The 23753-nt window shown below is 42.5% G+C and overlaps 1 protein-coding gene across 4 annotated transcripts in view; it reads left to right on the plus strand.

The window, feature by feature from the left end:
- Positions 1-23753, plus strand: part of hoatz (HOATZ cilia and flagella associated protein) — a 75253-nt gene that overhangs the window by 43113 nt on the left and 8387 nt on the right. For 3 of the 4 annotated variants that reach the window (XM_048562448.2, XM_048562449.2, XM_048562451.2), the window contains exon 4: positions 14669-14728. In XM_048562448.2, the coding sequence (XP_048418405.1) occupies positions 14669-14728 (60 nt within the window). Of the gene's footprint in view, positions 1-14668; positions 14729-15977; positions 18826-23753 lie in introns of those variants that run through there. The other variant, XM_048562450.2, reaches the window with a different exon arrangement.

Below are 23753 nucleotides of genomic sequence, written 5' to 3' on the forward strand. Positions count from 1 at the left end.
CAGAGAGCCTGATGTCAGTGGGAGGGAAATTATTGTAAAGCATTCTTTGAGACAGGATTTACTCCCATCTGAAAATCAATCGGTTTATTAATGAGAGGCAACATGGTTTTGTGAAAGGGGAGTTGTGTCTCATTAAATTGGTTGAGTTTTTTGAGGAAGTGATGAAGATGATCGATGAGGGTAGGGCAGTGGATGTTGTCTACATGGACTTCAGTAAGACCTTTGACAAGGTCCCTCATGGCAGACTGATACAGAAGGTAAAGTTGCGTGGGGTCAGAGGTGAGCTTGCAAGATGGATAAAAAGACTGGCTTGGTCATAGATGACAGAGAGTAACAACGGAAGGGTGTGTTTCTGAACAGAGGGCTGTGACTAGCGGTGTTCCTCAGGGATCACTGTTGGAACCTTTGCTGTTTGTAACATATATAAATAATTTGGAGGAGAATGTAACTGGTATGATTAGTAAATTTGCCGATGACACAAAGTTTGGTGGAATTGCAGATAGCAATGAAGACTGTCAGCTGGATATCGATCAGTTAGTGACTTGAGCATAGAGATGGCAGATGGAGTTTAATCTGGAAAAATGTGAGGTAATGCATTTTGGAAGCTCTAATCCAGATGGAAAATATACAGTAAATGGCAGAACCCTTAAGATACTGATAGGCAGAGGGATCTGGGTGTGCAGGTACACAGGTCACTGAAAGTGGCAATGCAGGTGGAAAAGGTAGTCAACAAGGCATACGTCATGCTTGCCTTCATTGGCCAGAGTATTGAGTTTAAAAATTGGCTGGTAATGTTGCAGCTTTACAGAACCTTAGTTAGGCCGCCTTTATAACATGGTGTTCAATTCCGATCGCCACACTACCAGAAGGATGTGCAGGTTTTGGAGAGGTACAGAAAAGTTTTACCATCATGTTGCCTGGTATGGAAGGCATTAGCTATGAGGAGAGGTTGGAGAAACATGAGTTGTTCTCACTAGAATGGCAGAGGTTGAGGGGTGACCTGGTAGAGGTCTACAAGATTATGAAGGGCATGGACAGACTCGACAGTCAGAAGCTTTTTCCCAGGTGGAAAGTGAGTTACCAGGGGCCGTGGGTGTAAGGGTCGAGGGGCACAATTTAAAGGTGATGTATGAGGCTTTTTTTTACACATTGGGTGGTGGGTGCCTGGAACTCGCTGCCAGGGGAGGTAATGGAAACAGATACTATAGTGACTTTTAAAGGGCATTTTGACATGAATAGGATGGGGATAGAGGGATATAGTCCCTGGAAGGGTAGGGGGTTTTAGTTATGATGGGTAGCATGTTGGCGCAGGCTTGGAGAGCTGAAGGACCTGTTCCTGTGCTGTACTTTTCTTTGTTCTTTACTCTTTGTTCTAGCATGGAAACAGAACCATAGATCCAACTCATCCACGCTGACCAGATATCCCAAATTAACCTAGCCCCATTTTCCAGTATTTGGCCCATATCTTTCTAAACCCTTCTTATTCATATACCCATGCAGATGCCTTTTAAATGTTATAATTGTACCAACCTCTACCACTTTCTCTGGCAGTTCATGCCATAACACATTCCACCCTCTGTGGGAAAATGTTGCCCCTCAGGTCCCTTTTAAATCTTTCCCCTCTCACCTTAAACTTGTGCGTTCCAGTTTTGAACTCCTTCACCCTGAGGAAGACACCTTGGCTATTCACCCTATCCATGCTCTGCCCCAGAAGGTAGTGGAGGCCAACTCTCTGGACACTTTCAAGAAAGAGATGGATAGAGGTCTTAAAGATAGTGGAATCAAGGGTTATGGGGATAAGGCAGGAACAGGATATTGATTGTGGATGATCAGCTGTGATCATAATGAATGGTGGTGCTGGCTTGAAGGGCCGAATGGCCTACTCCTGCACCTATTGTCTATTGTATTGTCTATTGCCTTCATGATTTTATAAACTGCTATAAGGTCACCCTTCAGCTCTGACCCTCCAGGGAAAATAGCTCCAGCCTATTCAGCCTTTTCCTATAGCACAAACCCTCCAACCCTGGCAACATCCTTTATAAATCGTTTCTGAATCCTTTCAAGTTTCACAACATCTTTCCTATAGCAGTGAGACCAGAATCAAATGCAGGTTTTCAAAAGTGGCCCAACTAATGTCCTATACAGCCACAACATGGCATCCCAACTCATGTAGGGAGTTGCTTTGTTGATCAGATTTTGTCAGGCCTTGATAGCAGATGTGTTGCTATTGAACTGTGAAATGCTGCACCAGGTCTTGCTCGATAGGTCATATGTTTTTGAAGGATTTTCCATCTGAGATGAACTATGCAACCTGGGAAGTTAAGTCAATGCAGTAGTGGTACAAGGAACTTAGTTCTCAGTTTACATTTGGGAACGAGGATATTTTACAATCACTCCATCCAGAACAAAGCACAACATTTCCCTTTGCACAACAACTGAAAAATCAACATTAAAGACTTTTTGTGGACTTCATCACTCCCTCAGTCTAAACATTGTCTGCTGTGAGGAGTGCAGCACCATGGATAGGGTTTCTATTACCCCTCTTAACACAAGCTATTGATTTCAGTCAGATATACTAAGAATTGCTGATGCTGGAGTCAGAGATAACATAGTGTGAAGCTGGAGGAACACAGCATCAGAGGAGCAGGAAAGCTGATGTTTCGGGTCGGGACCTTTCTTCAGAAAGTCCAGTGTTATTTCTTTGAGTAATTAGAAGCTAGTGGCTTAGTATCTCACAGAAAGACTTAGGAAAACTGTGCAGCCAATAATCCTTTTGTTTAAGGGCCTTTGTCACTTGGTTTGTGGAACTGGAACAATGTTTCTTTCTAATAACATTCATTTCCTTTACTCTGATAAAAATAGGAAAATATCTGAAGGGATCAATTGGAGCTTGGCTAGGTTTGATAGCAAGGAAGATGTGAATGGTAATCAGGAACACAAGGAACAGAACTTTTCCCAGAGGTTGAAGTGCAGGGAAGATGGACCGCAAGTTTCCTTGGGGATGTACTGTCAGTGTCATGTGACTGTACATCAACAACATATGAAAACTGACAGGCCCACAAAGCCTGGGTGACCTATGTTTGTTCACAGAGGACAGGCACCGTTTTATACACGTGTTAATTGCCATCACATCGGAGTTTGATTTGGCTCCAGACCAATTTGATCTCACCACATATCTTGGGCATTAACTTCAAACATTTTCATTGTCTCCACTTGTAAAGAGGATGTATTTCTTCAAATCTCTGCCATGCTAATCTAATCTGAAATACCATTCCAATTTGGAAGTCTTCTTAACTATAGCTGCTAATTCATTGCCTTAGTTTCTTATGATCTCCCTTCAGCCCGCATTCCCTGTCTCCTTCCTTTCCTGACATGCCACGTTTCAATTCCAACATTTTGGACACTTGACCCTTCAAGCTCTTACCTAGGTCATTACCATCCTGCCTTCTGACATGCCTTCTGCTTCCCAGGATGAGGTTTCTTTGAACAAGCCCACATTGTACACATCCTGCCACTTTCCAAAGAACCATGAAGGCATCTATCCCTGCCTTCATATATGCATCAACCCCAGCTGTTCCATTTCAACAGCTAAAATAAGGTCTAGTTAAGGTGTCAGCTGAAAAATTAGTAGCTTCAAACAAGGAACTGCTGCCACTGTAAGCCTTCTATGAAGCCTCAAATACCTCCTTCCTTAATTTTGTGGCACTTTGTGACAACAGATCACGAACTAAGAGAAGTCTCTGTGAGTTAGAGACAAAAGAAAATTGTCAACACTAAGTTGAATCATAAGCTCTGAGAAGATACAATTATAAATCTGACCCAAGTCTCTCCTTCAGTACTTCAGGCAAGTATTCAAAAAGAGAGGCTGCTCAAACTAGTATTTCAAGAAACACCACTAAACAAAGCAAATGAAGCCCAAGAGAAAAACTTTTCTTAAAATGTATATTCTTTTTCTCTTTCAGTTCTATGTTTAACACCGTAGAAGCATGAAACCAGAAGGTTGTTTAGTGAAAGCCAGTAACAAACAAAACCTCGTATTAATTTTCTCCAGCCTTCCACCTCTCTCCATTATTCAGTAGCTGAGAACTTCACACAGGCCTGGAAGAATGCTTCTCTGTCTCATCTCTTCCTACTTTGGCTATTCTATCATTTCCATATACTACTGTAGAACACAGAAATGAAGGAATGTGTCATCAAATTGAAAGACAATGTGAAATGATGTGGAAAAGAAATGATACAGCAGAGAAAATGTTATAAAACAGAAAATGGAGAATGCATATTCAGTGGAAAATGAGCAGTTTCTTAGTTGCAACATTTCCCTGATAAAGCAAAGAAATAACAGTGTCAATGGTTTTAGTATTCAAACTGCCAGATAATCAGGAGGTTAATTGTTACTTTAAATGAAAACTGTGATAGCCAGGTATGTTCTGTAAACAAATTGACATTTGGAAGAAGTAAACACTTTTTAATAGTGTATTCTCATTGCGCATCATCTGCACAAACTGTCCTCCACCGGGAATGCTGCCAAATATAAGCAATCTGATTTGATGGGTTTAGAAAGCTGCTGAGACCTGCAGCTTGCCCACACCAGAAGCACCTTCGTCAGCATTCTTATGCCTCTGATTAATAAGGCTATACACTGCATTTTGTCCATTAGTATCCATTACATCTTCCTTAGCAATCTGATTAGGAGTCTGGGCATCATTTGTGGTGAAATGACCGTTTCATTTCTCAACTTCCATGACAATATGGACAATTGATTTACAGCTCCCACTCTTTGTGAACTCTTGATGCAATCGAAGTGGAAAAAATTGTTGTATTAAAAAGATTTATGGTGGGATATTCAAATGTATCATCCAGATTGGTTTGAATATTGTTATGAACTAAGATTTTTACAAATGTGAGCTGTTTTGTACTTTAACTCTATTAAATTATATCTTTATGCCCCCTGTCCCAGAAGATCAGTGTCCTGGTGCTGCGTCAGCTTAGAGGGACATGGCAAGGGACCCAATGTTCAACCAAATCAAAGTAGTAGAGGTTTCAGAAATATATACATGATCAGTGAGAGGGAAGAAATGGACTTGAAATGGAAGAATTCTTGCTTAAGTCTGTTGAACCTTTCTTTTCAAAACATGGTATAAGTAAATTCCTGGAAGATGCAATGAGTGCTGAGCTAAGAATTGAGAATTAAAAAGAGTTTAGTTATATTTTCTCAGTTCTTCTCACGTCTTTTACTAGGCAAAGTTTCCAGTCCCAGATACTCCATGATGTCTCACGCAAGTAGTTCCATGTGACTTAAACATTATGGGTTCAGAGCTTTATAAATCATGATCAGAGGTATAGATAGAGTGTACAGCCATAGACTTTTTCCTAGGGTGGAGGTAGCTATTACGAGGGGGTGTAGTTTTAAAGTGAGTGGAGGTAGATAGGGGAGGCGTTAGAGGTAGGTTCTTTACTCAGAGCATTAGGGACGTGGAATGCATTGCCAGAGAGGGTATTGGAGTCAGCCTCATTAGGGGCATTTAAGTGGCTATTAGAAAGGCATATGGATGATAGTATAAGGTAGGTGTGGAGGTTAGGTGGAGGTTAACACAACGAGATTTAGGTGTTCTTGTACATCAGTCAATGAAAGCAAGCATGCAGGTACAGCAGGTAGTGAAGAAAGCTAATAGCATGCTGGCCTTCATCACAAGAGGAATTGAGTATAAGAGCAAAGAGGCCCTTCTGCAGCTTTACAGGGCCCTGGTGAGACCGCACCTGGAGTATTGTGGGCAGTTTTGGTCTCCCAGTTGGAGGAAGGACATTCTTGCTATTGAGGGGTTGCAGCGTAGGTTCATAAGGTCAATTCCCAGAATGGCGGGACTATCATATGTTGAAAGATTGGAGCGACTGGGCTTGTAAACTCTTGAGTTTAGAAGGATGAGAGGGGATCTGATTGAGACGTATAAGATTATTAAGGGATTTGACACTGTGGAGGCAGGAAGCATGTTTCCGCTGATGGGTGAGTCCAGGACCAGAGGACACAGTTTAAAAGTAAGGGGTAGGCCATTTAGAACAGAGTTGAGGAAAAACCTCTTCACCCAGAGAGTGGTAGGTATATGGAATGCTCTGCCCCAGAAGGCAGTGGAGTCCAAATCTCTGGATGCTTTCAAGAAAGAGATAGACAGAGCTCTTAAAGATAGTGGAATCAAGGGTTATGGGGATAAGGGAGGAACAGGATACTGATTGTGGATGATCAGCCATGATCATAATGAATGGTGGTGCTGGCTCGAAGGGCCGAATGGCCTACTCCAGGACCTATTGTCTATTGTCTATTGTTAGGTAGACCTTAGGATTAAGGTAAAAGTTCGGCACAACATCGTGAGCTGAAGAGCCTGTACTATGTTTTACTGTTCTATGTTCTATTTTCTATCATGGATTACAGCCAGCTGGGTCCACCCATTGTCTAAGACACACTGCAAACACTGGGCAGCATTTCCAGCACACACACCTTTGGGTGGCGATGCCAAATTCAGGTTTAAAAATTTCAGAAACTTACCTCTTTATTAACAGCTACTTCTAAGACGTGGCTTGTGCATAGAGAGCCTCAGACAAGCATTTTGAAATGCAAAAGATCTATAAGCTGTTTCAGGCCTGGACAATAAAAACATTACCTTCCTCTCCAAATATGGTGGATGTGCACTTCTTACCTGCCATGTTACAAAGTTTAGTTGACAAGTTAGGACGTGACTAAGTTTAAAGGCTATTTCCTTTCTAGTGCTGAATAAGTAATCAGGAGCAAGCGCCTTGACTTCCGTTGCTCCCCTGTCAACCCCCCTCAGCCAAGGAATGATGAAGATAACACAGCTGTATCTCAAATGCAGCCCATTTGACATTACTGGACTCAAAAGGGAAACCAAATCTGTGAAACGCTTGTCACTCAGTGGAATTGATTTATTGATGCAGAATTCCATCAACTAACCAGTTCTTCACTAGTTTGTGAGCCACTAACCAGCTCAGTAGTGCACTTATTAACAATTAAGTTTCCTTGGCCAATGGCCCACAAGCCTAAAAATGTGTTCACTGTCTCTCTTGTAGAATGTATTTGAATATATTTTCTGAGTATTATTGGAATATCTCTGAAATCATTAAACATTAAGCAGTGACAGTCTCTGTGGCCTGGTATTAGTTGATCCCACTTGGTTATTGCACTGTGGTTCAACATACTCACAACGGAACAAAACACAAAGCTCTTCTCAAAAATTGGAACAGTTTATGCAAATTGCCTGTGGCACTGACAAATGCCTGAGGTTCATGAAGTGGAGGTTTTGTTGTTGGACTGGGGTGGACATGTGAGTGGAATGTCAAATAATAAGTCTCTGTAGGTGACCAAGAGTGTCAGACGGTGTGAGTAAAGTGTCAGCAGCTGAATAACAAGCGAAAGGATGACCTATAATCTGATTGAGGCATAGAGACAATTACAAAAATATTAAAAATAGACAGTGCTGGCGACAAAGTAAATGAGTGGAATAACATGATAGGTAGAAGAGTTGCATGCCAAAGTAACAAGTAAACCAAAACTGTACAAACTAATTAAGGCAAAAGAGATCATAGCAATTTATCAAGGTGATGGTGACAAAACAGGACAGTGAGGAAGATTTTACTATTGCAGAACAGTATGGTAGGGTCACATGTAGCGTGACATGAATCCAAGATCACGGCTGAGGCTGTCTTCATGGGTGCGTGAGGTTTGCATATAGTGACAGTTTTAGGGATTTGTTGTGCCAGGCTGGTATGCAGTTCCCAGTGGTGCCAACACCTACAACATGCTGAGTGATTATCAGCAAGAAAAGAGTGATGTGTCAGTCTCACTCAAAAACTAATTAACCTTTGAAACTTTTCTCAGAATGAAGAACAATGATGGAATGCTGGGCTCAACTTTTTCATGACCAGGTTATAGCTCTCTGAGTACTCTATGAAAGTTTATCACACTTACTGGCCTGTTGAGGAGAAATGGTATCTGCTTTCAGGAATGGGATTGTTGAGAAGAAATGAAAAAAATTGGATGATTGAATCAATGGGAAAAAGATTAAATCAAAACTGAAAATGCTGGATATGCACTAGATATTAAATTGAGGGCCCACCTGAAGTGCTCAGCTACATGTGAAAGACGCCATTCACTATTCAAAGAAGGGCAAAAGGGTACCACCAGTGTATGGGTTAATATTTCTTCCTAAAACAGCATCACCAAAAGCACATTAACTGGTCATTCACTTGTTCATAAGATCCTGCCATATTCAAAACAGTTGCCGCATACCATAGAATCACAGAAAAATCCCTGCAGTGTGGAAGCTGGCCATTCAAGACTACATCAACCCTCCGAAGAACATCCCACCCAGACTCACCCCCTAACCCTATACCTGTAATCCTGCATTTCCCATGGCTAATCCACCTAGCCTGTACATCTTTGGACTCTGGGTGGAAACCGGAGCATCCGGAGGGAACCCACACAGACATGGGGAGAATGTGAAAACTCCACACAGACAGTTGCCCGAGGGTGGAATCAAACCCGGGTCCCTCATGCTTTGAGGAAGCAGTGCTAACCACTGAGGCATGCGTGACATCTGCCTTTAAAAACAGGAAGGAAAAGGAGTATCAAGTTTTTGCAATTCTTACTTTTTAAATGGGTTTTGTGTCTGAGCCTGAGGGAACAGAAATGAACACACTACCTGCAGGACAGTCCTTTAGTTTCTGAATATGAGGTGTGACTCTGCTTAAAAGTCCCAGTGGTAACTGCTCTGCTGGATGTGACATTGATCCATACAACCAGACCAATTCTTCATTCATTCTGAATTAGTTGATCTTTGCAAAGAAGGAAGTGTGTACATTAAGTAATTAGCTCTAACACCAGGGTGGGGAAGGGGAAAATATTAATCAAACTTCTTGTTCCTGATTTCTATCCAGTTCCTCCTACTGCAAGATGCATCCATAGATGTCAAATTGATCATAGTTTAGCTTCAATGACACCGTGGACTGGAAAAGCTCAGACATAATGAACAGCCACTTGGATGAGTTGGCAAAGAACTGCCTAGGACTGTGTCATTCAATCTTAACAAAAGAACATAATTTCAAGTGTTGTGTTGAGAACATTGGTACTGCTAAATGTTGAGCTATCAGTAGAATTAAATGGTACTAAAATGAGAACTTGAAATGCAGTAATTGAGAGGAATTCAATATGCTGTTTATTTCATGTATAGAGTATTTCGCAGCTCAGAATTATAATTCTACAATCAAATAAACAATCATGTCTATGTTATTATAATACAGGATTAGCTAGTTGGACAAAAATGAAGGCAAATTTATATTCTTAAAATTTATGAGTAATTTAAGTGTTTCAGATTGAGGTAGTAGAACCAGAAAGTGCTGGATAAACTCAACGGGTCTGGTGGTTGGTTTTAGTACAGTATTAGCTGATTTCAGTAGAGTAAGAAAAGATTGTACAGAATTCAAAGTTGATTTGAATAAAGTGAATTTAAGCTGTATCAAAAACTGTAGGAGAGAAGTGGAAATGGTTTATGGGACATCATTTGAACAGTTAAGTGAAATGAATATTGTTTCCAATCATAGAGACTTATGCTAATAAAAAGAAGAGAACAATGGATAAAAGTTTGGTTGGAATAATATGGATGGAGCATATTGAAAGGCTGTTATTGTGTTATTGCTGAAAATTTCACTATCACTGGACTTTGCAGAAGGAAGTTGTGTGACATTAGGATGGGAAATGACAGAACAATTGGAACTGCATTAAACATGTTAATTAATCACAGAAATCCCTCTAGTTCTATGTATTATTGAAATCCTGCAATGTTACAAAGGAAAATCATTGTTACATTATTAAGAATTAGGAACAGGAGTAGGCCATTCAGATCATCAAGCCTGCTTCTCTATTTAATTAAAAGATGGCTGGCCTGACTGTAACCTGAAATCTGCATTTCTGCTTATCCCTGACAATTTTTTTTACTGTCCTGCTTAACAACAATCTTTCTGCCTTTGTCTTAAAAATATTGAAGGACTCTGCCTTCACCAATTCTTCAGGAAGAGAGTTCCAAAGGCACTCGACCTAATGGTTTCTGGCTGGTCAATTTGTAAACTGGATGTTTTACATCTTATGCCATTGCTCAATGAAGAACATGGAAGAATTTTCTTCCACACTTGATGAAAAATAGGGTTACTGGATCTTGCATGTTCCAGGATGGGCTGCTGCATTTGTCTTTGTCGCAACTTGGTGAGATTTGGAAGTTATTTGGATCTTCTCTACGTGTGATCGTGCTTTGTGAATAGGATTTAGTAATGATATCAAATACCCAAAACTGAAGTTGCTTTTGTTAATTGAATAAACATAGAACATAGAACATCACAGCACTGTACAGGCCCTTCGGCCCTCGATGTTGTGCCGACCTGTCATACCGATCTCAAGCCCATCTAACCTACACTATTCCATGTACGTCCATATGCTTGTCCAATGATGACTTAAATGTACCTAAAGTTGGCGAATCTACTACCATTGCAGGCAAAGCGTTCCATTCCCTTACTACTCTCTGAGTAAAGAAACCACCTCTGACATCTGTCCTATATCTTTCACCCCTCAATTTAAAGCTATGCCCCCTCGTGCTCGCCGTCACCATCCGAGGAAAAAGGCTCTCCCTATCCACCCTATCTAACCCTCTGATTATTTTATATGCTTCAATTAAGTCACCTCTCAACCTTCTTCTCTCTAACGAAAACAGCCTCAAGTCCCTCAGCCTTTCCTCGTAAGACCTTCCCTTCATACCAGGCAACATCCTAGTAAATCTCCTCTGCACCCTTTCCAAAGCTTCCACATCCTTCTTATAATGCGGTGACCAGAACTGTACACAATACTCCAAGTGCAGCCGCACCAGAGTTTTGTACAGCTGCAGCATAACCTCTTGGTTCCGGAACTCGATACCTCTATTAATAAAAGCTAAAACACTGTACGCCTTCTTAACAGCCCTGTCAACCTGGTGGCAACTTTCAAGGATCTGCGTACATGGACACCGAGATCTCTCTGCTCATCTACACTACTAAGAATCTTACCACTAGCCTTGTACTTTGCCTTCCGGTTACTCCTACCAAAGTGCATCACCTCACACTTGTCTGCATTAAACTCCATTTGCCACCTCTCAGCCCAGCTCTGCAGCTTATCTATGTTTCTCTGCAACCTACAGCATCCTTCGTCACTATCCACAACTCCACCGACCTTAGTGTCGTCTGCAAATTTACTAACCCATCCTTCTACGCCCTCATCCAGGTCATTTATAAAAATGACAGACAGCAGTGGACCCAACACCGACCCTTGCGGTACACCACTAGTAACTGGTCTCCAGGATAAACATTTCCCATCAACCACCACCCTCTGTCTTCTTTCAGCAAGCCAATTTCCAATCCAAACTGCTATATCTCCCACAATTCCATTCCTCCGCATTTTGTACAATAGCCTACTGTGGGGAACCTTATCGAACGCCTTGCTGAAATCCATATACACCACATCAACCGGTTTACTCTCATCTACCTGTGTCGTCACCTTCTCAAAGAACTCAATAAGGTTTGTGAGGCACGACCTTCCCTTCACAAAACCATGCTGACTATCCCTAATCAATTTATTCTTTTCTAGATGATTATAAATCTTATCTCTTATAACCTTTTCCAACACTTTACCAACAACTGAGGTAAGGCTCACTGGTCTATAATTACCAGGGTTGTCTCTACTCCCCTTCTTGAACAGGGGAACCACATTTGCTATCCTCCAGTCATCTGGAACTATTCCTGCAGACAATGACGAGTTAAAGATCAATGCCAAAGGCTCGGCAATCTCCTCCCTGGCTTCCCAGAGGATACGAGGATAAATCCCATTCGGCCCAGGGAACTTATCTATCTTCACCTTCTGAAGGATTTCTAATACATCTTCCTTGTGAACCTCAATCCCACCTAGTCTAGTAGCCTGTATCTCAGTATTCTCCTCGACAACATTGTCGTTTTCTAGAGTGAATACTGTTGAAAAATATTCATTTAGCGCTTCCCCTATCTCATCTGACTCCACACACAACTTACCACTACTATCCTTGATTGGGCCTAATCTTACTTTCGTCACTCTTTTATTCCTTAAATACCTATAGAAAGCCTTAGGGTTTACCCTGATCCTATCCGCCAACAACTTCTCATGTCTCCTCCTGGCTCTTCTGAGCTCTCTCTTTAGGTCTTTCCTGGCTACCTCGTAGCCCTCAAGTACCCTAACTAAGCCTTCACATCTCATCCTAAAATAAGCCTCCTTCTTCCTCTTGACCAGAGATTCCACCTCCTTCGTAAACCACAGCTCCTGCACTCTACAGCTTCCTCCCTGCCTGACAGGTACATATTTATCTGGACACACAGGAGCTTTTCCTTGAATAGGCTCCACATTTCTAATGTGCCCATCCCCTGCAGTTTCCTTCCCCATTCTATGCTCCCTAAATCTTGCCTAATCTCATTGTAATTGCCTTTCCCCCAGCTATAACTCTTGCCCAGTGGTATACACCTATCCCTTTCCATCACTAAAGTAAACATAATAGAATTGTCATTGCTATCACCGAAGTGCTCACCGACTTCCAAATCTAACACCTGGCCGGGCTCTTTACCCAGTACCAAATCTAATGTGGCTTCGCCCCTTGTTGGCCTATCTACATACTGTGTCAGGAAGCCCTCCTGCACACTCTGGACAAAAACTGACCCATCTATAGTACTCGAACTATAGTGTTCCCAGTCAATATCTGGAAAGTTGAAGTCCCCCATGACAACTACCCTGTCTCTCTCACTCCTATCGAGAATCATCTTTGCTATCCTTTCCTCTATATCTCTGGAACTATTTGGAGGCCTATAGAAAACTCCCAACAGGGTGACCTCTCCTTTCCTGTTTCTAACCTCAGTCCATACTACCTCAGTTGACGAGTCCCCAAACATCCTTTCTGCAACTGTAATACTGTCCTTGACCAACAATGCCACACCTCCGCCCCTTTTACCATCTTCTCTGTTCTTAATGAAACATCTAAGTCCCGGAACCTGCAACAGCCATTCCTGTCGCTGCTCTATCCATGTCTCCGAAATGGCCACAACATCGAAGTCCCAGGTACCAACCCATGCTGCAAGTTCACCCACCTTATTCCAGACGCTCCTGGCATTGAAGTAGACACACTTCAATTCAACTTCTTGCTTGCCGGTGCCATCTTGCTTCCCTGAAACTTTATTTCGGACCACCCTACTTTCAACCTTTTCTATAGTCGAACTACAATTTTGGTGCGCATCCCCCTGCTGAATTAGTTTAAACCCACCCGAACAGCCTTAGCAAATTTCCCCCCTAGGATATCGGTACCCCTCTGGTTCAGGTGAAGACCATCTTGCTTGTAGAGGTCCCACCTACCCCAGAAAGAGCCCCAATTATCCAAGAATCCAAAACCCTCCCTCCTGCACCATCCCCGTAGCCACATGTTCAACTCCTCTCTCTCCCTATTCCTCGCCTCACTAGCACGTGGCACGGGCAACAACCCAAAGACAACAAATCTGTTCGTCCTAGCTCTCAACTTCCATCTTAGCTCCCTGAATTTCTGCCTTAAATCCCCATCTCTCTTCTTACCTATGTCATTGGTGCCAATGTGGACCACGACTTGGGTCTGCTCCCCCTCCCCCTTAAGAATCCCAAAAACACGATCAGAGACATCACGCACCCTGGCACCTGGGAGGCAACACACCAACCGTGAGTCTCTCTCATCCCCACAGAACCTCCTATCTGTTCCCCTAACTATGGAGTCCCCAATGACTAATGCTCTGCTCCTCTTCCCCCTTCCCTTCTGAGCAGCAGGGGCAGACTCTGTTGCAGAGACCTGTGCCCCACTGCTTTCCCCGGTAAGTCATTCCCCCCCCAACAGAATCCAAAACAGTATACTTATTGTTGAGGGGAATGGCCGCAGAGGATCCCTGCACTGCCTGCCGGTTCCCTTTCTGTCCCCTGACCATAATCCATCTGCCTTTTTCCTGTACTTGAGGAGTGACTACCTCCCTGTAACTCCTCTCAATAACCCCCTCTGCCTCCCGAATGATCCGAAGTTCATTCAGCTCCAGCTCCAGTTCCCTAACGCGGTTAACGAGGAGCTGGAGTTGGGTGCACTTCCCGCAGATGTAGTCAGCAGGGACACTAGTGGTGACCCTTACCTCCCACATTCTGCAGGAGGAACATTCAACTGCCCTGACCTCCATTCCCATTATTCTAAATTCCCAAGACTTAAAAAATAAAGAATAAAAAATAAACTTCTTCCCTTACCAATCAGGCACACAGAACCTTTTTTTTGGTTCGAGGAGGAGGATGGGTGGGAAACACTACCCGGGTAGTGTTTCCCGTGTCAGCTCCTGCTCAGCGTCCCTCCGCCTATTCACGAGGTAAGCTTTTTAAAGATTCAAAAACCGTGGCTCACCGGCTTCCCAACAGGCTCCTGCTCCAAGCTCCCGCTCGCACTGCTGCTGCAACCAGAAATGGAAGGCACCGGCACTCGAAGACACAGAAATTGTTTAAGCTCCCTGGAGTTGGGGGATAGAGAATTGAATAAATAAAAGGAATCACTGTAATCATTCTTTCTTTCTACAGGCTAAGAAACGAGAAGAGATTCTGGAGTTAATTAATAAACAGAGGGAGGAAAGAATACGGGTAAGAGAAATAATTAATTCTTCAGATGATGCAGGCTGTGTTAAGGCACATGGGTCAGTGTGTACCAGAAATAGAAATCAGACTGTAGGTGGCACTGGACAAAGTCCAGATGGAGACATGCACTGACAATATGTTGACTGAACATCCCACTGTAATCCAACTTGTCATTTTTTTTATTGATTAGGTTCCCAGGTGATGAAGTTCAAATGCATCAGTAATTATCGTTAATTAAGAAACCATTTCTTCCATCTAGGTCATAAAATGTGAGGCTGGATGAACACAGCAGGCCCAGCAGCATCTCAGGAGCACAAAAGCTGACGTTTCGGGCCTAGACCCTTCATCAGAGAGCTCTGATGTTGGGTTAGGCCCGAAACGTCAGCTTTTGTGCTCCTGAGATGCTGCTGGGCCTGCTGTGTTCATCCAGCCTCACATTTTATTATCTTGGATTCTCCAGCATCTGCAGTTCACCATTATCACTTCCATCTAGGTCACTCTGCTTTTCCTTCAGTTCACCATTAATCTGAAATAGTAATGGAAATTGCTGGAGAAACTCAGTTGGTCTCGCAGCATCTATGCAGTTAATCCGAATGTTCGCCAACTGGAAAACATGGATGAACCAGGAGATCCACTCCCTGTGGCAGCATGTGCCTCTGGTTAGCACTGCTTCCTCACAGCTTCAGGGACATGGGTTCGATTCCACCCTCGGGCGACTGTCTTTGCACATTCTCCCTGTGTCTGCTTGGGCTTCCTGCAGGTGCTTCAGTTTCCCAGTCTAAAGACGTGCAGGATAGGTTGATTGGCCATGATAAATTGCCCATAGTTCTAGGGATGTGTAGGCTAGGTGGATTAGATGTGGGAATTGCAGGGTTACAGGTATAGGGTAGGGGTGGGCGTGTGGTTGGGATGCTCTTCAGAGGGTCCGTGTGGACTCAATAGGCTGAATGGCCTGCTTCCACGCTGTAGGTATTCTATGCTTACTGAAGTCCAGGTCTGAGCCTATACAGGAAATCCAGGTGCACCATTTGTAAGGCTATCAGTGATGCCCAGTGGCAATGCCAAACTAAGCTTGAGACCCAGACTAACTACACAGAAGCCTGTCAGTTGTGGCAAGGCTCACACTGCATAATGGGCCACAAAGTGAAGAGAAACAGAATTGTGGGAAACAGTACATCCCTACCCAATGAGCTCAATGAATTCTACACTCACTTTGAACAGAGAGTCAATGGAAAAATGTTGTCTATTCTAACAGTCTCTGATGCACCTGTACCCTCAGTCATCATGGCAGACGTTAAATTGACTTCTTGAGAGTGAACCCACGAAGAGCGACCAGCCCAGATGGCGTCCCCAGCCGTGCACTCAAATCCTGTGTGGACTACCTGCAGGAGTATTCACAGATATCTTCAACCTCTCCACTTGCTTCAAGAAGATCACCATCATCTTGGTGCCAAAGAAAAATCATAGCAGTGTGCCTCAATGACTACCGCCTGGTGGCTCTGACCTCCATAATTTTGAAGTGCTTTGAGATGTTAGTCATGGCACAACAGGCCCACAGCAAATGCCATCGCCCTGACCCTCCACTCATTCCTGGAACATCTGGATAACAAGGATACCTACATCAGGCTACTATTTATTGTTTACAGTTCCACCTCCAACACCATAATTCCAAACACTTTCATCTCTTAAACTCTGAGGTCTTGGCTCCCTCTGCAACTAGATCTTCAACCTCCTGACTAATAGACTACAATCAGTCAGAATAGGAGACAACACCTCCTCCACCATAATCCTCAACACCGGTGCCCAACCAGGCTGCATACTCAGCCCCCTACTATATTTACAACTGTGTGGCCAAACTCTGCACCAACTCCGTTTACAAGTTTGCTGACAACAGCACTGTTGTAGGGCAAATCTCAAACAACAATCAAACAGAATACAGGAAATGTATTGAATGCTTAGTGGCTTGGTGTAAAGACAACAATCTCTCCATTGATTTCAGCAAAATGAAAGAGCTGGTTATTGACTTCAGGAAGCAGTTGGAGGGCACATCCCTATCAGCATTAATGGTGCTGGGATTGAGATGGTCAAGAGTGTCAAGTTTCTGAGCGTGACAATCACCAACAATCAGTCCTGATCGACCCATGTTGACGCAATGGTCAAGAAAGCACAACAACATCTTTAATTCCTCAGGAGGCTATGGAAATTCAGCATGTCCACAGGGACTCTTAACAATTTTTATAGGTGTACCATAGAAAGCATTCTATCTGAATACATCACAGCGTGGTTTGGCAACTGCTCTTCCCTAGACTGCAAGGAACTGCAGAGTGTCGTGAATACAGCCCAGGCCATCTCTGAACCGGCCTCCCATCCATTGACATTATCTATACTTTCCGCCATCTCAGGAAAGCAACCAACATATCCAAGTTCTCTCCAATCCCAGTTATATTCTCTTTCACCCCCTTTCATCAGGCAGAAGATAAAAAATTTGAACACACGTATTAAAAGATTCAAGAACAGCTTCTTCCCCACTGTTATTCAACTTCTGAATGGACCTCTCAAATTTTAAATTCAATGTTTATCTTGGTCTCCATGCACCTTCTCTGCAGCTGCAACATTGGATTCTTCTCTCTCTTCTATCATCCTAATACACTTCATATGGTAAGATCTGCCTGTACTGCACGCAGAACAAAACTTTTCACTGTACTTAAGTATGTGTGACAATAACAAGTTAAATAAGATCAAGAGAAAAACAGAATTAACATTTCTTGTCAAATATGACTCATTTCTGAAGTCATATCGGACTCGAAACATTAACTCTGTTTCTCTGTCCATGGATACTGCCACACCTACTGAATTTCTCTAGCACTTTCTGTTTATAAACAGATTTTCAACATCTGAAGGATTGTGTTTTATTTGATTAATTAGGTTTGACCCTGGAATTCTCAAAAAAGCATTCAGATAAATAAAGCCTACATGCTGTAATTTGGTTTCACAAGAGTCAATTTTGTCCATATTTGTTCCTGTCAGAAGAAGCCAAGATTATTGAAATGGTACACAGGGATTACACAAACACCCCTCTTCCAGACCACAGAATTCCATTCTTAATTTGGAAGTGAGATACTGCTGGAGCTGCTCTTTTCCATCGTTCCTTTGCTCTTCTTGGAAAACAAGAAAATGACACTTAAGAAATGGATAAATCTATAGCACAAATGATTGGATATTTAACAATTGCACTACATTGCACCAGTGAATTCAGAAGCACCCTCTCTGAGATATCATTGGAGCAGGCCAGTGCCTCTCATTCTAGGGTAGAATGGGTTGAAGTTGTCCTGAAAATGGCCTGAAACAAATTGCTGCATGGGATAGTGGTTCTTCCAAATGTTTAATGTGGAGTGCGTGGTAGAAGATGTTTTTCTCTGATTCGTCAGTTATTATGTGGGAGGTGATATTACTGCCATTGCCTCTTCATAGTCTGAAAATGACATTGTACAAGTTCCTGTATCATATTAATGAGGACAAACTGTTTTCCTTTCGTTAATTACTTCAAAATCTGGTGGATCAACATACAATGGTTCTATTGGTCCATTGTAACTGAGCCAGAGAGATCAGAATGTCCCAACTCTAGTCCACTGTCTGGTTTAGTGTCATTTAGCAGCATCTAAATCTATTCGGCCAGTCATTGTTTTAGCACACCCTCCTGGGAAAGAAATTAATGAAGGTGCCCGCTCCTGATAGCTACTTAATGATTTAATAAGAAAAGCACAAAGTCAACTGATTATGATGCATTCACAGTCAATTCACTTGACAACTTGTACATAAAGATGTTCATCTGAAGGCTGCTAGTCCCTCTAAATACATACTGCACCCAAGAAGCAACTTGATTTAGCAGAGTGCTTCAGAATCAAAGTTATTAAAATCCTGTGTGAAACACTTGTGCTATGCAGAAATCAAGAAATGTAATTCTCCTGCAGACATTTTCATTGGAGTTCTTATGAACACAGTTTTTTTCAGAATTTCCTTCATGTGTTCTCAGCCTGCTGAAAAATTAGAAATCACACAACACCAGATTACAGTCCAACAGGTTTCTTTGAAAACACAAAATTTTGGAGCCTCATTCCTTCTCCAGGTGTTAGTGAGAGGAGTAGTATCAGACATAGAATTTAAAAATAAAAGACCTGATACTACCTCTCTCACTAACACCTGGAGAAGGACTGAGGCTCCGAAAGCTTGTGTTTTCAGATAAACCTGTTGGACTGTAACCTGGTGTCATGTGATTTCTGACCTTGTCCACCCCCAGTCTGACACCAATGCCTCCACATCGTACTGATAAATTAGTAATAGCGTCATAGAGCTATACAGCACAGAAACAGACCCTTCTGTTCAAATCGTTCATGCCAAACAGAATCCTGAATTAATCTAATACCATTTGCCAGCATTTGACCCATATTCCTCTAAAACTTTCCTATTCATATACCCATCCAGACGTGTTTTAAATGTTGTAAATGTACCAACCTCCACCACTTCCTATGGAAGCTCATTCCATTTACATACCATACTCTGTGTGAAAATGTTCCCCCTTAGGCCCCTTTTGAATCTTTCACCTTAAACCTATGCCGCTCTCTGGGGAAAAGGCCTTTGCTATTCACCCTATTCATGCCCCTCCTAATTGCATAAACCTCTATAAGGTCACCCTCCAGCCTCTGACACTCCAACGAGAATAGCTCCAGCCTATTCAGCCTCTCCCTGTAGCTCAAATCCTCCAACCCTTGTAAATCTTTTCTGAACTCTTTCAAGTTTCACAACATCCTTCCTGGTGCAGGGAGACCAGAATTGAACACAGTATTCCCAAAGTAGCCCTAACTAAGGTCCTGTACAGCTGCAACATGACCTCCCGACTCCTATACTGAATGCACTGACTAATAAAGGCAAACGGATCAAACATCTTTTGTTGAAGATTTATGCTTTGGTTCATCTGAGAATTTCATCTTGATTACTTCTCCTAAGCTACTGTATCAGCTTCCTTCCATCTATGTAGCATGATAAGAATTGACTGAGAATTGAGTAGATTCATGTGATGAACTTTGACTGATGGCTGAAGAAACCAATCAATGAGAGGCAGTTTCTGTAATGAGATCCAGGTGTCATTATGGTTTTGGTGTTGGAGCTTGGTGCCAAGCTGCTGTAGTTACTCTCCATCATGGTTGTGTATGCTCGCTCACACGTGTTGTCACCATTCCTTCTTCTTGTTGGTTCCTGTCTTCTAGGAATAAAAAAGGTGCTGCTTAGGGCTTTCACATCACACTTGCCAGCAACATTGGAGTGAGGTTTTGGGTACCTGTCACCTGGCTCCAGCTACCTCACCTTCATAATGACATAGAACAGTACACAGGACAGGCCCTGTGGCCCACATATCTGTGCCAATGTTGATGCTATTCTAAACCAATCCTATCTGCCTGCACATGGTCTGTATCCCTCTAATCTCTGCCTGTACATGTGTCTGTCTAAATGCCTCTTAAACTTTGCTATCGTATCTGCTTCTATCGTCTCCCCTGTCAGCACATTCCATGTACCTACTATAATCATTGTGCCCAGTGAACAATATAGATACGAGTTCCCTAATTGGGGCTGTTAATCTAGTCTGGTTATAAACAATTGTGTCAGACATCCTGACACTCTGAGAGCTGGCTCTGAGGGAGCTGAATCAGTGTCAAGGACTCTCCACATATAAATAAAGGGTGACTTGGTGATAGGATACTGGCTTCTGAGGAGTTATTTCATCTTCCGCCCTCTGTGTAAAAACTTTTCATCACACACCTCCTTTAAACTTGCTCCCTCTCACCTTAAACCTATGTCCTGTAGTATTTGACATTTCCAACCTGGGAAAGAAATTCTGACTATCCACCCTAACCATGCCCCTCATAATTTTATATACTTCTATCAGGTTGTCGTTCACTCTCCGACAGTCTGGCAAAAACAATCCAGGTTTCTCCAAACTCTCCTTATAGCTAATACCCTTCAATCCAGACAACATCCCGGTAAACTTCTTCTACACCCTCTCCAAAGCCTCCAAATCCTTCCTGTAATGTGGTGACCAGATTTGTGCACAGTACTCCAAATGTGTCCAGATTAAAATATTTTACAGTTGTAGCATGACTTGTCAACTTTTATATTCATTGTCCCAACTGATGAAGGCAGGCATGCCCCATGTATTCTTTATGACCTTATCTCCTTGTCTTGCCACATTTGGGAAGCTATGGGCTTGGAACCTAAGATCCCTCTGTATTATAACACTCCTCATAGTCTGGCCATTCACAGTATACTTTCCTCTTGCATTTTACCTCCCAAAATGGATCACTTCACTCTTGTATTCTTGAGTCTGTCTTCAATTGTACAAATATGCCCCCTGGTCAGTGCTAATAATCATTGGGAGATTTGTCTTTGATTTGTGATTCTATCATTCCATGGAAAACTAAGATTGCGCTGAAAGCAATGAAGATGAATAAATAATCGAGCTTCCTTTTGAGATGATTGTAAGGTGTTCGTGTTTCGCAGCCTGAGAACGCAGGCCCAATAAACCAGCATCTTCATCCTAATACACTCAGCGCTTAGATGAAGCCCAATTAGCCTCTTTGAACTGTGAATATATTGAAATACAACCTCTACTGCAATATAGATGTATTTGAGACAGCAAATACAGCCATTCCACCCTGTCAATGCATAAACTGTGTAACAAGCACCACCAGCTCCGACTCCCATTCCTATGTTTGTGTCCAGGTTAAACAGCTTCCTTCAGTGTGACTTCATAAGCATACACACCTCTGACTTGCTCCTAAATTAAAATTTTGGTGTACACTGAGTATTGCTGCTTATCTGTAAATATGCAATTGTCTTGATTTGTTGTGAATAAATTGAAGTATGCTGTATCCACTCCTTCATTGTGTATATTTTTGGGTATTCAGACTCTGCTTACGTGACTATATTAGGCAAATGATAGTCATAGAGTCACAGAGATATACAGCACAGAAATGGTCTCTTTTGTCCAACCCACCTCTGCTGACCAGATATCCCATCTCAATCTAGTTCCATTTGCCAGCATTTGGTCCATATCCCTCTATACCCTTCCTATTCATATATCCATTCAGATGCCTTTTAAATGTACCACATGCTTCATGAAAAAGTTGCCCCTTAGGTCCCTTTTATGTCTTTCCCCTCTCACCTTAAACCTATGCCCTCTGGTTTTGGACTTCCCACCCCAGGGAAAATACCTTGCTTATTTACTCTCTCTATGCCCTTCATGATTTTATAAAACTCCATAAGGTAATGCCTCAGTCTCTAACGCTCCAGGGTAGATAGCCCCAGCCTATTCAGCCTCTCCCGCTAATCCTGGCAACATCCTTGTAAATCTTTTCTGAACACTCTCTAGTTTCACAACATCCTTCCTAATAGCAGGGAGACCAGAACTGTACACAGTATTCCAAAAATGGCCTAACCAATGTCCTGTACAGCTGCAACATGACCCTCCCTTCTATGTGTTGACCAATAAAGGCAAGCATACCAAACACCCTCTTCACTATCCTGTCTACCTGCAACTGTGAATCTGCACTCCAAGATCTGTTTGTTCAGCAACACTCCCCAGGACCTTACCATTAAGTGTATAAGCCCTGGACTGATTTGCCTTTCCAAAATGCAGTGCCTTACATTTGCCTAAATTATATTCCATCTGGCACTCCTCAGCTCATTGGCCCATCTGATCAAGATCCCATTGTACTCTGAAGTAACCTTCATCACTGTCCAATACACCTCCAATTTTAATATCATCTGTAAACTATTCCTCTTTTGTTCACATCCAAATCATTTATATAAATGACAAAAAACAGTGAACCCAGCACTGATCCTTATGGCACACAGCTGGTCTGTGTCCAAGTAGCGAGCTCTGCCTGTGTTTGAAGTGATCTCAACTTGCTAAACAGTCTACCATGAGGAACCTTATTGCCAGAGACTTTTCCCCAGGGCAGGATTGACTGCCACGAGGGGTCATAGTTTTAAGGTGTTAGGAGGAAGGTATAGAGGAGACGTCAGAGGGAGGTTCTTCACCCAGAGAGTTGTGAGTGCATGGAATAGTTTACCAGTGGTAGTCATAAGAGACATTTAAGCGACTGCTGGGCATGCGCATGGACAGCAGTGAATTGAGGGGAATGTAGGTTAGGTTATTTTATGTTTGGATTAGGAATATTCCACGGCACAACATCATGGGCCAAAGAGCCTGTACTGTGCTGTACTTTTCTATGTTCTATGTTCTATGAGTGCCTTACTGAAAACTATATAGATCACATCCACTGCTCTGATCAAGCCTCTTCATTACTTCTTCAAAAAAAAACTCAGTCAAGTTAGTGAGACACGATTTCCCATGCACAAAGCCATTGTTGACTGTTCCTAATCAGTCCTTGCCTTTCCCAATGCTGGTAAATCCTGTCTCTTAGGATTCTCTTCGACAACAAGCCCACCACCGATGTCAGGCTCATGGGTCTATAGTTCCCTGCTTTTCCTAAAGACCTTTCTTAATTGGTGGTACAATATTAGCCAACCTGCAGTCTTCCGGCACCTCACCTGTGGCTATTGGTGCTACAAATATCTCTGAAAGAAGCCCAGCAATATCTTCCCTCACTTCCCACAGAGTTCTAAGATACACCTGATCAGATCCTAGGGATTTATCCACCTTTATGCATTTTAAGACTCCAGCTCCTCCTCGGTAATATGGAGATTTTTCAATATGTCACTATTTATTTCCCCATGTTCTCTATCTTCCATATCCTTCTCCACTTTAAACACTGATGCAAAATAATCATTTAGTATCTCCCCCATCTCCTGCAGTTCCACACATAGGCGCCTTGCTGTTCTTTAAGGGGTCCTATTCTGTCCCTAGTTACCTTTTGTCCTTAATGTATTTGTAGAATCTCTCTGGATTCTCCTTAACCCTATTTGCCAAAGCTATCTTATGTCCCCTTTTTGCCCTCCTGATTTCGCTCTTAAG

This window comes from Stegostoma tigrinum, chromosome 32 (genome assembly GCF_030684315.1).
Source record: "Stegostoma tigrinum isolate sSteTig4 chromosome 32, sSteTig4.hap1, whole genome shotgun sequence".
Taxonomy (NCBI): Eukaryota; Metazoa; Chordata; class Chondrichthyes; order Orectolobiformes; family Stegostomatidae; genus Stegostoma; species Stegostoma tigrinum.